The 12,985-nt window shown below is 32.6% G+C and overlaps 1 protein-coding gene across 1 annotated transcript in view; it reads right to left on the reverse strand.

Annotated features, from left to right (window-relative positions):
• Window positions 1–12,985, reverse strand: part of Gucy1a2 (guanylate cyclase 1 soluble subunit alpha 2) — a 271,121-nt gene that overhangs the window by 196,993 nt on the left and 61,143 nt on the right. Inside the window, exon 4 of the mRNA XM_027930780.2 lies at window positions 11,818–12,536. Coding sequence (XP_027786581.1) covers window positions 11,818–12,536 — 719 coding nt within the window. The remainder of the gene's footprint in view (window positions 1–11,817; window positions 12,537–12,985) is intronic.

Here is a 12,985-nt window from a genome sequence, read left to right on the forward strand (position 1 = left end):
AAAAGATGTGGGGATGTGGCTCAGTGGTTAAAGGCTCCAGTACCAAAACAAAACAAAAACAAAACTCAAATCATCTAATGAATGGAGAAACTGACAGAATGAAATGTAAAACCTGTAATATATATTTATATTATATATTTATAATGTTATATTATAATTTATAATATAGTATAGATTTATGATTACATAAAATCAAGAGGATTATAGAGAAATAGAAAACAGAATCTACAAATGATTTGTTAAGATATCACTTATGTCTATAAATTGGAGAAAATAATATTAACTTGACAAAATTTTATTTCCTATACTGAATGCAAACATTGTATATCAAATGAGATACTTTTTTATTCCACAGAATAATAAACTCATAGTATAGAAAAAGCCTCTACAACCACAGAGCCCAGGGGAATAGTAAACAATTGGAAAAAATCATAATTATTCTAATAAGGATAGTAAGGTAAGAAGAATTAAAAGCCTACCTAGGAAATCTGATTGGCACAAAATCCTTTTAATGCAAAACATTTATAAGAAATTCTTTCTCTTATTTATGGCAACTCTAGTATTAGCTCTGCACTTACTATATTCATAAATCAGGAAAATGAGCAAATGCTTGGTTCTGTAAGTCATAATATGAGTTCTACGTATGCATATGGAGATGGAGTGATTTCCTCACACATTTTCTGAAGTGGAAGGAAAGATTTCTGAAGCTCCTGTGGAGTAGCCCAGAGTCACTCATCCACTCATAATTCTGAGACATGTAAACTTGAAATCTTAAGACTTCGCAGGAGTTTTACATTCTTAACATCAACTGTCAACAACATCACAGATAAGCCTGTCCTGACAAGAAATACAGTTCTTGACCTCTCCTTCAAAGAGCAAGAGTTTGGGAACAAATTTCTTCCTCTGCTCCTCCTATAAATAAGGTCAAGTCTTCATTCTCCTAAGCATCCATGAAAAACACTGTCTTCAGTTAAAAGATAAAAGGAAAAAAAAAAAAAACAAGACCATCTTGTAATTCAAACATAAATACTTGTATTCTATTCAGAAAAGCAAAATATAGTGAACTATACTCCTTCTGTCACAAAATTTAAAAATACTGTTTAATGAAACCAACAGTGCTGGATCATATTTTTTCAGTATGATAGAAAGATCTATCTATTAAGAGATCAATATAACTACCAGTGAATGAAAAATGTGGAAATTATTTTAGTTTCTTAAAATCTAAATAAGCTAGAAGAAAACTTGTTCAAGAGGCACACGCTAATGACTTGCTTATTATTTCAGCATTTCCTAAAGGTCCAGTTTCATGAATATTGAAAAACAAACAAATGACTCTTCTATAGAGCACCCTCAAGTTAAAAATGTTTTAAAGACAGCTTTTACTATGTTGACTATTCGTGATAGGTCATATAAATCAAGTTTTAATTGAATTTTCTAAGAGTGGATAATGCTTACTAAACTTGGAACTCAACACAGATGACACTTCAATGAAACTTAAATATTAGTTGAATTTTAAAGGTTGCAAAGTACTAGGTTCTGGAGAATAATGATTACTAAATAGAATTACAGCTTTTGTGACTCTTCTTATTCTACCCATTCATTACTTCAGGTCAAATCACATCCATTCTAATGGAATTCTAAAATGGATTAGAAATTTTACTTCTAAGAGCACAAAAGTCTGCAATATAGGTATTACTCCTATTTTCTGAAATCAGAATTCTAAAAGTAATATGATCATCTTATTTATCTTGGAGGAAGTTTGGGCTTCCCTGTATGAATCTTCCCTAAAATACCTCTGAGAGATTGTTACTCAATTTCTTTTTGAACTCCTAAATATTGTGTAGCTCACTATCTCACAGGGAAATTCATTTCATTTTTAATATCTCTAAATTATTGGAAAATTTCCCTTAATCCTTAACCAAATTTAGTTCCTTATAACTTCTACTTAATTCTCAATTTGCCTTGTGAAACATAATAAAATAGTATTCCTCTTCTAATCATACCTCTTCAAATATTTGAAGGCAGGATCCTCTTCTTTATGAATATTTTCAAACAAGGTATTCATAACCATCTGGAATTCTCACACATACATGTACTTACATATATATTACATATACTTTTAAATGTTAATCTACATTCTGACATTTTTTTCTAAGAACAAGTGATATTAAAATTGAACATACGAATATTTCTTAATCAAAACTATGAATTAAAAATGAGGAATACAACCAAGGAAATGCTAAATGAGTATTTGGTGGTAAAACTGAAACAAGTAGTAAACAAACTTGTGGAACACAGAAAAATGCCCTCATTATTTTTACAGGAAAACAGAAGAGAACAAGAGAGCCCCACTGGGGCTGGGGATGTGGCTCAAGCGGTAGTGCACTCGCCTGGCATGCATGGAGCTCTGGGTTTGATCCTTAGCACCACATAACAATAAAATAAAGATGTTGTGTCCACCGAAAACTGAAAAAATAAATATTAAAAAATTCTCTCTCTCTCTTCTCTCTATCTTAAAAAAAAATAGCCCCACCAAACATGCAGTTGGCAAAGAAAACAAGCTTTAAAAATCAAAATTGTTCAAGTTCACCTAGCTAGTAAAGGACAGAAAAAGGATTCAAACTTGGAAAGTCCTGCTCCAGAGACTTCGTAGTCATACACAATATTGTTTCCCAGCACCACCCCTGTGCTTGTTCCAGGATGGTGCCAACCAAGGCCACGTAATGCTATTTACTTATTCCAATCATAATTATCATAATTAGACATTATCACAAAAGCCCCTTGGAAAAAGCAAGACAATGAAGTCATGACTTAGAAGTTGCTGTAGCAATAAAAACCAAGTTATGATCTGAGTACACCTAATCACAGAATCTTTGAAGAGTAAATACACAATATGAAAAAGGAAGAAAAGAAAATCTAGTGTATTATGTTTCCATGACTCTGACATTTTTTCTGTCTTGCATATACTTCAGGAAAACAGAGATGGTTACCATGACCATGTAAGCTATCATCTCACATTGATAACAGAGCAACAATCAGGCTCTGAAGTCCTCCTTTGACAAACTAGGGTAAAGGTTGCCAAGACAACCACTGGTGTTCCTAGGAGATATATCCTGTGGTGCTGTCAAAACAATGCTGACATGTCATCAGTGTTGCTGTAATGTTCTTGGAGTGCTTGATTGGCCCACAGAGTTCAGTTGCTGCTCAGAACAAAAAGTCAAAGGTATATACTGGCCTTGTGGTTCAACAGCAATTGATGGGGTACCACATAGCAACATAAAAAACTAACTATATCCAGTTAAATATCTCTCATTTCAACCTAAGCTATCAATCTATCAATAGAAAGGATAAAGTACAGTGTAATAGAAAGAGATACTGAAATATATAAACAGTATTGACCACTTAGTTGTCTATAGCAAAGAATTTTTCTTAGCAAATGTTTTTTAAAGGCAAAAAAATTGAAAATTATAAAATTATTATTATTGCATAGTAAGTAAAAGATGGGCCCAGTAGATGTGCCGAAGTATGTTAGACTTCTATTGAACAATCAGAGACATGTGATTCAGAAAAGTAGCTAACTTTAGTACTAATAAAAATTTGAAAATAAAATATATAGGCTACATTGATTTACATTATTTTTTAGCAAAAAAAAAAAAAAAACAATGAAAAAAACCAACTATCTACACCCACATAACTAATGAGTTTTGTAGTATAAAATAAAAAGAGGTACACCAAAAGATTATCAGTGAATATTTCAAGGAATTAATAATAAACAGATGTTTTACTCTTAGTGTTCTGCATTTTCCAAATTTTATACTGTAATTGTTTTACAATAAAAACCTAAATAAAGGAATCTAATAATAGAGTGGAAATACATATTAAATATCTGCAATAGCCAAAAAAAATAAAAATACAGCTCTATCCAGGAAGGAGGCAGGGATGTAGGTGAGAAAGTGAGAGAGAAAGAGAATGGAAGAAATTAAACTGGATGTTCCAGAAAACAATGTTTAGCATGAGTGTGTCAAATGGTGCACTAAAGTAACAAATTTGGGAATCCTACCAACACTAGAATATGAAGAAAATATATGAACCTTATATATTCTCAGTGAAGTATTCCCTGCCTAATCATTCTTTTCAAGATCACTTATCCTCTCTTATATCACTATGTTCAATTTCATTCATTGGAATAGGAATCAGTGATGCAATGAACAACTAACTTAACTGAAAAAGAAAGAGCCCAACAGACAGTAGAGGACATATTCAATTCACAGAAAAAAAAATACTTCCAACAAAAGATTCTATATCCAGAAAAACTATCAAAAGTTAAGGTGAAATAAAGACATTGTCAGACAAATAAAGAGTAATAAAACTGGTTGCTAATAGACCAACTCTACAAACTATATGAAGGGAAATTCTTCAAGATCAAAGAAAGTGCATAATACATGGGAAGAAATAAAGACACAGGAAATGGTAAATATGAAGATAAATATAAGACAGTATATGAAAAAGCTTGAATATATTTCTTCTTTCTTGTCCTAATACCTTTTGATATAGATATGTATTATATAAAATTATATATTATATATATACATACAATTAATATTATATGGTAATTACAAAAACCATTGTATAATTGAGTTTATAACATGTAAAATAATACCACAAAAAGGCAGGGGCTTGGGGGTAGAAATTAAGTTATATAGGACAAAACTGTTATAGTGTACAACATTAGGTTAGTATTAATTTGAAGGACACATTGTGATAATTAAAGTATTTATTTTAATCTCTACTGCAAGCACTAATAAAATGACTTAAAATACATTTACAAATGTACGTTTAATATGGAAATTAAATAGCACAATTAAAAATAATCCATTGCTCAAAAAAGAGCTTTATAGAAGAGATCAGAAAATAATTTGACCCAAAGGAAAACAAAAGGATGAAGATTAAAACTTATGGGATGCAGTTAAAGTAGAGTTTAAAAGAATTTATAGTTTAAAGAGCATACTAAAAAAAAAAGGACCTCAACTCATTAATCTAAATTGCCATATTAAAAAACAAATAAAAGGGCTGTGGTTATGGCTCAGCAGTAGAGCACTCACCCCTCACATGTGAGGCCCAGGGTTTGATCCTCAGCACCACATAAAAATAAATAAATAAATAAAGGTATTGTGTCCAACTACAACTAAAAAAAATAAATACATATTAAAAAAAGAAAAAATAAGTGTAAATTAAGCATATTGCAAGCACAAGAAAGAAAACATCAGACATGATAGAAAACAGAAAATATTCTGTTTCTTTGAAAATATTAACAAAATTGATAAACATTCATCAAATGTTACCAGGAAAAAAAAAACAAGAGGTAAGAGAAGATGAATTACCAAAATCAGGAGCAAAAAAGAAGACATCACCAGCCACACATCAAAACTGAAGTGATGATATGGAATTATCATAAACAACTTTAGGTCAACATAGACAATTTAGATGAGATGGACAAGTTTCTAGAAAAACACAAGGTACTGAAATTAATTCGAGAAAATATGAAAATCTGAACAGACCTACATAAAGTAATTGCAAAACACTGGATTAGATATTTAATCAAAGAAATCATACCAATTGCTAACATGCATAAAAAAGATAGATAACATCTTTAGTCATCAGAGAAATGTGAATTAAACCCAAGATAACATTTTGCACCTAGGGTGGCAATGATTAAAAAGACTGACAATACTAAGTATTGGTGAGGATATGAAGAAAGTGGAATCCTCACATGTTGCCAGTCAAATGGGAAATGGCATAACCCCCTTGGAAAACTGTTGGCAATTTCTTTAAGGTCTAAACATATCCATACCATACAACACAGCAACTCCTATTCATCTGAACAAGAGAAGTGGGAAAATATCCCTATAAACTCTTGTACATAAATTCTCACTGTCCCATTACTCAAAATAGCCTAAATATGGGAATAACCTAATATCCATCCACTGGTTTTATGCATAAACTGTAGTATATCTATTCAACGAAATGTTCAGCAATAAAAATGAACAACCTATTGATACATGCTACAACATAGATAAGTTTATAAGTTTGGGAGGCTGAAATCTTTCTTGCTGACAAAAATTAAAATGTGGCAAAACATAAACTTTAAACATGAGGACACTGTTAGGAGTACATGATTCACTATGTAATCACCTATGATGTCCTCTATACAAAACACAGTAATTGCACACTAATAACACAATACATTAATTTTAATATTATAGGCATTAAGAGGGGAAAAAAAGACCTGGATGAACAATGTTGGTATCTGCATAAAAATCTCAATTTGCCCAATCTTACTTTTAAGGTTAATCAATTGTCAGGGAGCAATTGTAAGGAAACATGAAAAACATAAAAATTTAAATTAAGGAACCTCATTTGTACTTACAAGAAAAAAAAGACTCTAGATTATTTTGAATAAAGTTATGTCTGGTGTACTTCTAACATATGGAGAAAGCCCTTATGTCAAGTTGTCCATCACAAAGACTACAGTTCAATATTGAAAGTTTTTAATAGAATATTATGATCTGAAGAGAAATGCTCATACTTTCCCCAATTAAATTTAAGTTGAAGACAAAAATGAATTCCTTTTTTTTTTGGTACGGGGAATGAACCTAAGGGCACTTAACCACTGAACCACATACCCAGCCCCTTTTTTATATTTTATTTAGAAACAGGGTTTCACTGAATTGCTTAGGGCTTGCTAAATTGCTGAGGCTGGTTTTGAACTTGTGATCCTCCTGCTTCAAACTCTCAAACCACTGGGATTACAGGTGTGCACCATCATGCCTGGCCTAAAAATGAATTCTTGACAGCCAAATTAAACTTGTCTTTCAGAAGTTCTTTATGTATGGTAAGATAAATAAATATATTTAAAACTTTTCAATCAGCACATCATAAAAAGATGGGTACCTGTCTAGAAAAGATAAAGGAAGATTTTCAAAACAGATACGACCACAGAAAATTATAGATTATTTCCTACTTTATCTATTGAAAGTTATTTCCCAGAATTTACTTGCAGTTTCTAACTGATGAGACAAATGTGAGGATATTTCTGAGGATTAAAAAATGTAATTTGGTTATACTTTTCCTTAATGCTTACCCTGAGAACAAAACAGAAGATGAATAACAACACTATTGTTCTGTCCTAGAGATGATGTATTTCAAATGCTGGACTTCTTCCAGGGTATTATTAAGGTTTTTGAAGCATTGCTATTAAACAACCACCAAAAAAAAAAGTAAAAAGAACTCATGTTGTTTATTGTTTTTCAAAATCCATTGCCATTTCAGTCAGTGGCTAGGTTAATCCATCTCTTTCATTTTGGAAGCCACTGCAAAATGCTTTGATAAGTGAATATAAATTATATTAGTAGACAGGGGTAATGAAAATTTGATTCCAAACTTTCATGAATCTGCAAAGAAGACCAGGGATTTTAAAAATGTAATAATTTGTAAGTAAAAAGCAAACCCAAATAGAGCTCCTGGAGGACTTGTGACAAGTGGTTTTCTAATCTTTATTAAAAAGACAAGAAGCAGAGACCAAGCCCTGTTTTTACAAAGATGTTAGGTGAGGTTGATATTTCTCTAAAATCATTAAACCTGCTGATATCTGATACTGTCTTCTCTAAGGCAAAAAGAAGTGAGTAGGGGAATGCGTAGAGGGAATATTACAGGTGGGAAGGAACAATAACAATATAGTGGAAAAAGTAATAACAATTTTTATTCAGCAACTTAATGTTGGGAGCTGCAGATGCTAAGAATTTTAGGTAGATTATATCATTTAATCCTTAAAAGTAACTTTCTCAGGTTGGTCACGTAAACTGTCAAGAGATTTTTTTTAATCCAGTCTTTATAATAAAATGCATTCTTCCTGGTAGATAAGCCACCTTCCCCCTTCCTCTCTTTTAAAATGAATCTGAATTCACTGAATCATGGGGATGAGAAAAAGTTTATGGTCAATTGATGTTTTTTAGTCCTCTTTTACACTGCTGTGACTAAAAGACCTGAGGGTTCATGGTTTCAGAGGTCTCAGTCCAAAGGCAGCTGGCTCCTATTTTTCAGGGGTCGAGGTGAGGCTGAACATCATGGTGGAAGAGTATGCAGGAGGGAAGCAGCTCACATGATGATCAGGAAGCAGAGGGAGACTCCACTCTCAAGATACAAAATATATGCCCCATAGCCATGCCCACAATGAATCACTTCTCCAGCCATACACCATCTGCCTTTAGTTATCACTCAGCTAATCCCATCAGGGATCAATTCACTGATTGGGGTAAGATTATAACCCAATCATTTCTCCTCCAAATCTTCTTGCATTGTCTCGTATGTGAGCTTTTGTGGGACACCACATCTAAACCATAATAATTGATATCATATAAATATACATGTATCAAGTATGACTTATAAAGGAATACAAATATTAATTATTAGTCTAAGTTTCTTAATTTCCAGATGTAGCAATCTGACACTCAGAAATTAAAAGGATTTACTAAAATCAAGGTTATCAGAGGAAACTCTCTTACAATCTGTTGACACTTATCATGTCACTTACAGTATAAGAATATGTGCCATTACCCTGATTTGTAATAATCCTCCACACAAAGAAACATTGAAATCAACTTCAATGGGTTGAGTTCACATGAAAATATTAACCTCCAAACAGCTTGCTGGATTGCAAACAAATTTATTCTCCAATTCTTCACAAAGCCTTGTAACTCAAAATAAGATCCCAGTTTCTCAGAACAATATTAGATCTGAATGATGTGAAAGAGATCATGGCACAGATTAACATGGATATCTAAGAGAGTCTTTATTGCTAGCATATCTGTTTTTAATAACTAATTTATTCATATTCAGTGCTTGACATTAGATGGGTAAGAAGGTGCAGAAAAAGAAGTTGAGCTTAAGGAGAGATAAAAACACATGGGGAGAAAAGAAATGAGAGAGAGAAAAAAAAGAGAGAGAGAGACTGTGTGAGACATGGATGAGCACTTAGAGATGCAGAGGAAACCAAGTGATGGGATCAAAGCCTAATTAAGCCATCTGGAAGTTTCTTCTGACTTCAAGACTGCTGAATTGAAACCTGCCATGGATTGTTGCACCAGATGCCTCTCAGTGACAAGTTGACATCTTGATCAAGCCTTACATGTTTATAACCTATTACAGCAGGATCAAGATGTAATACTTTAGAGTCTAAGATAATGGCTTTCTGTTTCACTAGTATCTCACCAACTTGCTTACGAGCATTTTGTACCTCTAGTCATAAAATAAATAAATGAAATAAATAAATAAATAAATAAAATCACGAAGATCATAATTTATCAGAAGCATTTTCAATTCAATATGCAAATGTTTTACTGTCATGACTGATGATTAACTCAACTTTTTCTCTTGATGGCAGGGGTAGTGGTTCATTGGTATTAAGTGCATAGACAAAATAGATAAATAATGAAAGCTTTTAGTGTTAGACTAAGAATTATATATGTTAAATTATTGTAAAATAGCACTTTCTTATCCAAGCCAAATAAAAACTAGAGACTTCAAGCAACATGAAGTAATCCATTAATAAGAACAGTTATTATGGGGAAATAATGCATATCAAGGTCACATTTATCAACAAGAACATAATTAATTTTTAAGCCTGATTTGCTTTCTTCTTTCCATATCTTAAGAAACTACATACTGGAATTTGATGACACATTAATTCAAAAACATTACTTATTCACCTGGGTAAGATTCTATGCCATCACTGATTATAGTTCCAATTTGGACAACAATAGCCTCCAAAATGTCCCCTTCTCAAAACCATTTCTCAGGTGGGTATGCAGAAATGTATACATAAGAATGAGCACATTACTACTCTTTTCTAACTAAAAATCTAGCCTATGGCTTTATTTTTAAACTACATGAGCATGTTTAGATGATAATTGCATCTTCTCAATGAGCCAGTTCCTTATTATTGGAATTGGCAGGGGGCCTTGACATTTGAGTCATCATTTCATTATGTCTATTTCTTACCCTGGTATACAAATTCAACAGAAATACAAGCCAAATATAGGGGGGAAATCTGAAGCATTATATTTAAATTGAATGGATTTTTCTTCAATACATAAAACAATTAACATTGTTAATAATCTAGTTCAGGAACATTTCTGAAAATGCTAACTTCAATTCTAAAGGCCAAAATATGCTTCAAACCCTCCATGCCAAATATTGAACTCCTGTAAAACCGAAATGACAGCTTTAATATTTTCTAAATTAAAAAGCTAGTATAATTCCCATTTTAAAGCAATTACAAATGTGAACAAAAATACACATTTACCAAGTTTCTTCCATCCTAAGAGGCCTCAAAATAAGCAGTAATTAATAAATATATATGTATATTGATATGTATAACTTATATATATGTATATATATGTACATGTATATATATATATATATATATATCACCTTAAAAATATTATTAATTGGCTATGGTGGCACATGCCTGTTATCTCAGCAAACTTGGGGGCTGAGGCAGGAGGATCATAACTTTGAGGCCAGACTGGAAAACTTAGCAAGACCCTGTTTCAAAATAAAAACTAAAAAGGACTAGGGGTATAACTCAGATGTAAAGTGCCCCTGAGTTCAATCCCCAGTACTACTAAAAAAACAAAAAATTAAAAAAATCTTTCTGTGATCGAATAAGAACAATAATAATTCATTCACACTAAAATATCCAAATGTATCAAATCCAGGTCTATCCTTAGATGATTTCTAATCCCTGGATTTATATAATAAAAATATTACTGAATGATTTTCCTAAATCACTTATTCAGAGGGAATACTTAAGGATCATTCCATCTTTCTCAAATACTTTAAAAGGTTTCCATTGAACTTCAAAATTATAAAGTTAACTATGAAACTAATACTGTACAAAATCCTCAAAAACATATTTGACTCCACTTTCCGGATCCTATTTTTTCATTAATTATTATTGCAGACAATCCAGAATATGTGTAGTAGATTATTCACTTACTGAGTTTTTCATTATTTCTGAAATTTTTCCTTCTTTTAGCCATAGCAACCTATTAATTTCTAATAACCAATAACTTCCACAAAATACTTGGATATAAGATGAAAGCCTAAGAGAACTGCATTTTAGTAGAACATGAGTATGGAATACTAATATTCTCTGAATCTTCTCAAGGAAAAAACACATTCTAAAGGAATGAACCTATTTCAATACTAAAATTTAGTTAAAGAGAAGTTTTTAGACAGTCAATTTCCAACCTATGGGGAACATTATTTTGTACACTAAGACAAAAGTAGGATATGTATTAGATGTTCCTAGATTATGAAATTTAGAAAAGAACAGATTCATAGTATAGCTGACTTTTTAACCTATATTTATTTCCAGATAAGGCAATCAAACCCTGCAATGCTGAAATCAGTATCATTATTTCTCTCTCGGTTTGACTTCAATCAGTGAAAAAAATTCATGAATGTAAAATATTAGATTTTTAGTGAGTCCTATCATTTTTGTAATTGCTATGCCTAGTATTAATAAATGTCTCCTTTTTATGTGCTGAAATAAATTAATGAATGAGGCAGACACTATGCAAAATGGCTGGGAATAGGGCCAAATCTTCTTACATACATCAAGGGACCAGTAATCTTCTAAATGGCACTTAAAGCTCTCTTGCCTAAATAATTACAAGTATAGCCAGCATGTAATTTATTGAAATAATTATCCATTCCATGGTTCCCCTCACCGATCTCAAGTCCGTATCCACTTACCTTTTCTTTATTTTCAGTGCCAGAAGCCTCAGGTTTGGTCCTAATCACAAATGGGGTGGACAGTCGCAGCAGAACTCTCTCAAAGGTAGCATTGACTTTTGGAGAAACAATCTCAAAGCAGTCCTCAAACCTGAGCACTTTGTGAGTGTCACATCGAAGTTGTTTCCTTAAGCCTTCTCCCAGCTGAAGGACTGACATGTTGGGGTCAAACATCAGGTGGAAAGGGAAGGCTCTGCAGAAGGTGTTGATGCTAATTCTGAGGTCTGCAGGAACTTGGGAGGTTCCCTGTGGAAGGTTCTTCGTGATGTTAGTATTTTCACATTCTTTGATAAGGAAAGTAAGACAGCTACAATTGCCTGGGTTTGAACCATCAGAGCACAGCTTCTCGTTTGCAACCTGTTCCACTTCCACATCCTGGCGATAGATCTTCTTTCCTGCAGCCTTAATCATCCCCAGCATTGCAAACCCCACCACATGATGAGGGTGGAAGTAGTGGAGCATAAGAGTACCTTCAGGGAGCTCTTTGCATAGGAAAGATGGTGATTCCAGAGTGGCCTGTTTTCCAAAAGAAGTTCTAATGTGTTCCAACAAAGCATCAAAGCCATTAAAAAAGTCCTGTAATGTACCACCTACAGCTCGAAGGACTCTCTCATTCTCATCAAAGCATATTTTAAAGAACTCCTCTCCAAATCTTTCTTGAATTTCCTCAAACTTCAAACCTGAAAGAAAATGAGAAGCAAATGTTAAGAAAGTAGAATAAAAAAAAATTAGATTATAGCTTTTAAAATGCTTCTCAAAAGAGGTCTATAGTAAGTGAAGCAAGAAAGACATTTTCCTTGGGCAGACATTTTCCCATACAGGTTAGCTCATTCATATGAATCAGAAAAAGTAAATTATAGTTCATCTTTTGGATGCTTCTAAGATATTAGTGAGAATTGAACATGTTTGAGGTTTTTTATCTGTATGTTTTTTGTTTGTTGTTTGTTTGTTTGTTTTTAAATAGATTGCATTTTAAACTAGTTTTAGGTCCATGACAAAATTGAGTGGAAAGTACATTGTTCACTGTACCCTCTGCCCCTCACAGGCATAGCTTCCCCGCCCCCCAGTACCATGCTCCACCAGAGTGGTACATTTGTTATAAAAAATAAACCTACATTGACCCACAGTC

This window comes from Marmota flaviventris, chromosome 9 (genome assembly GCF_047511675.1).
Source record: "Marmota flaviventris isolate mMarFla1 chromosome 9, mMarFla1.hap1, whole genome shotgun sequence".
In the NCBI taxonomy this organism is placed as follows: domain Eukaryota; kingdom Metazoa; phylum Chordata; class Mammalia; order Rodentia; family Sciuridae; genus Marmota; species Marmota flaviventris.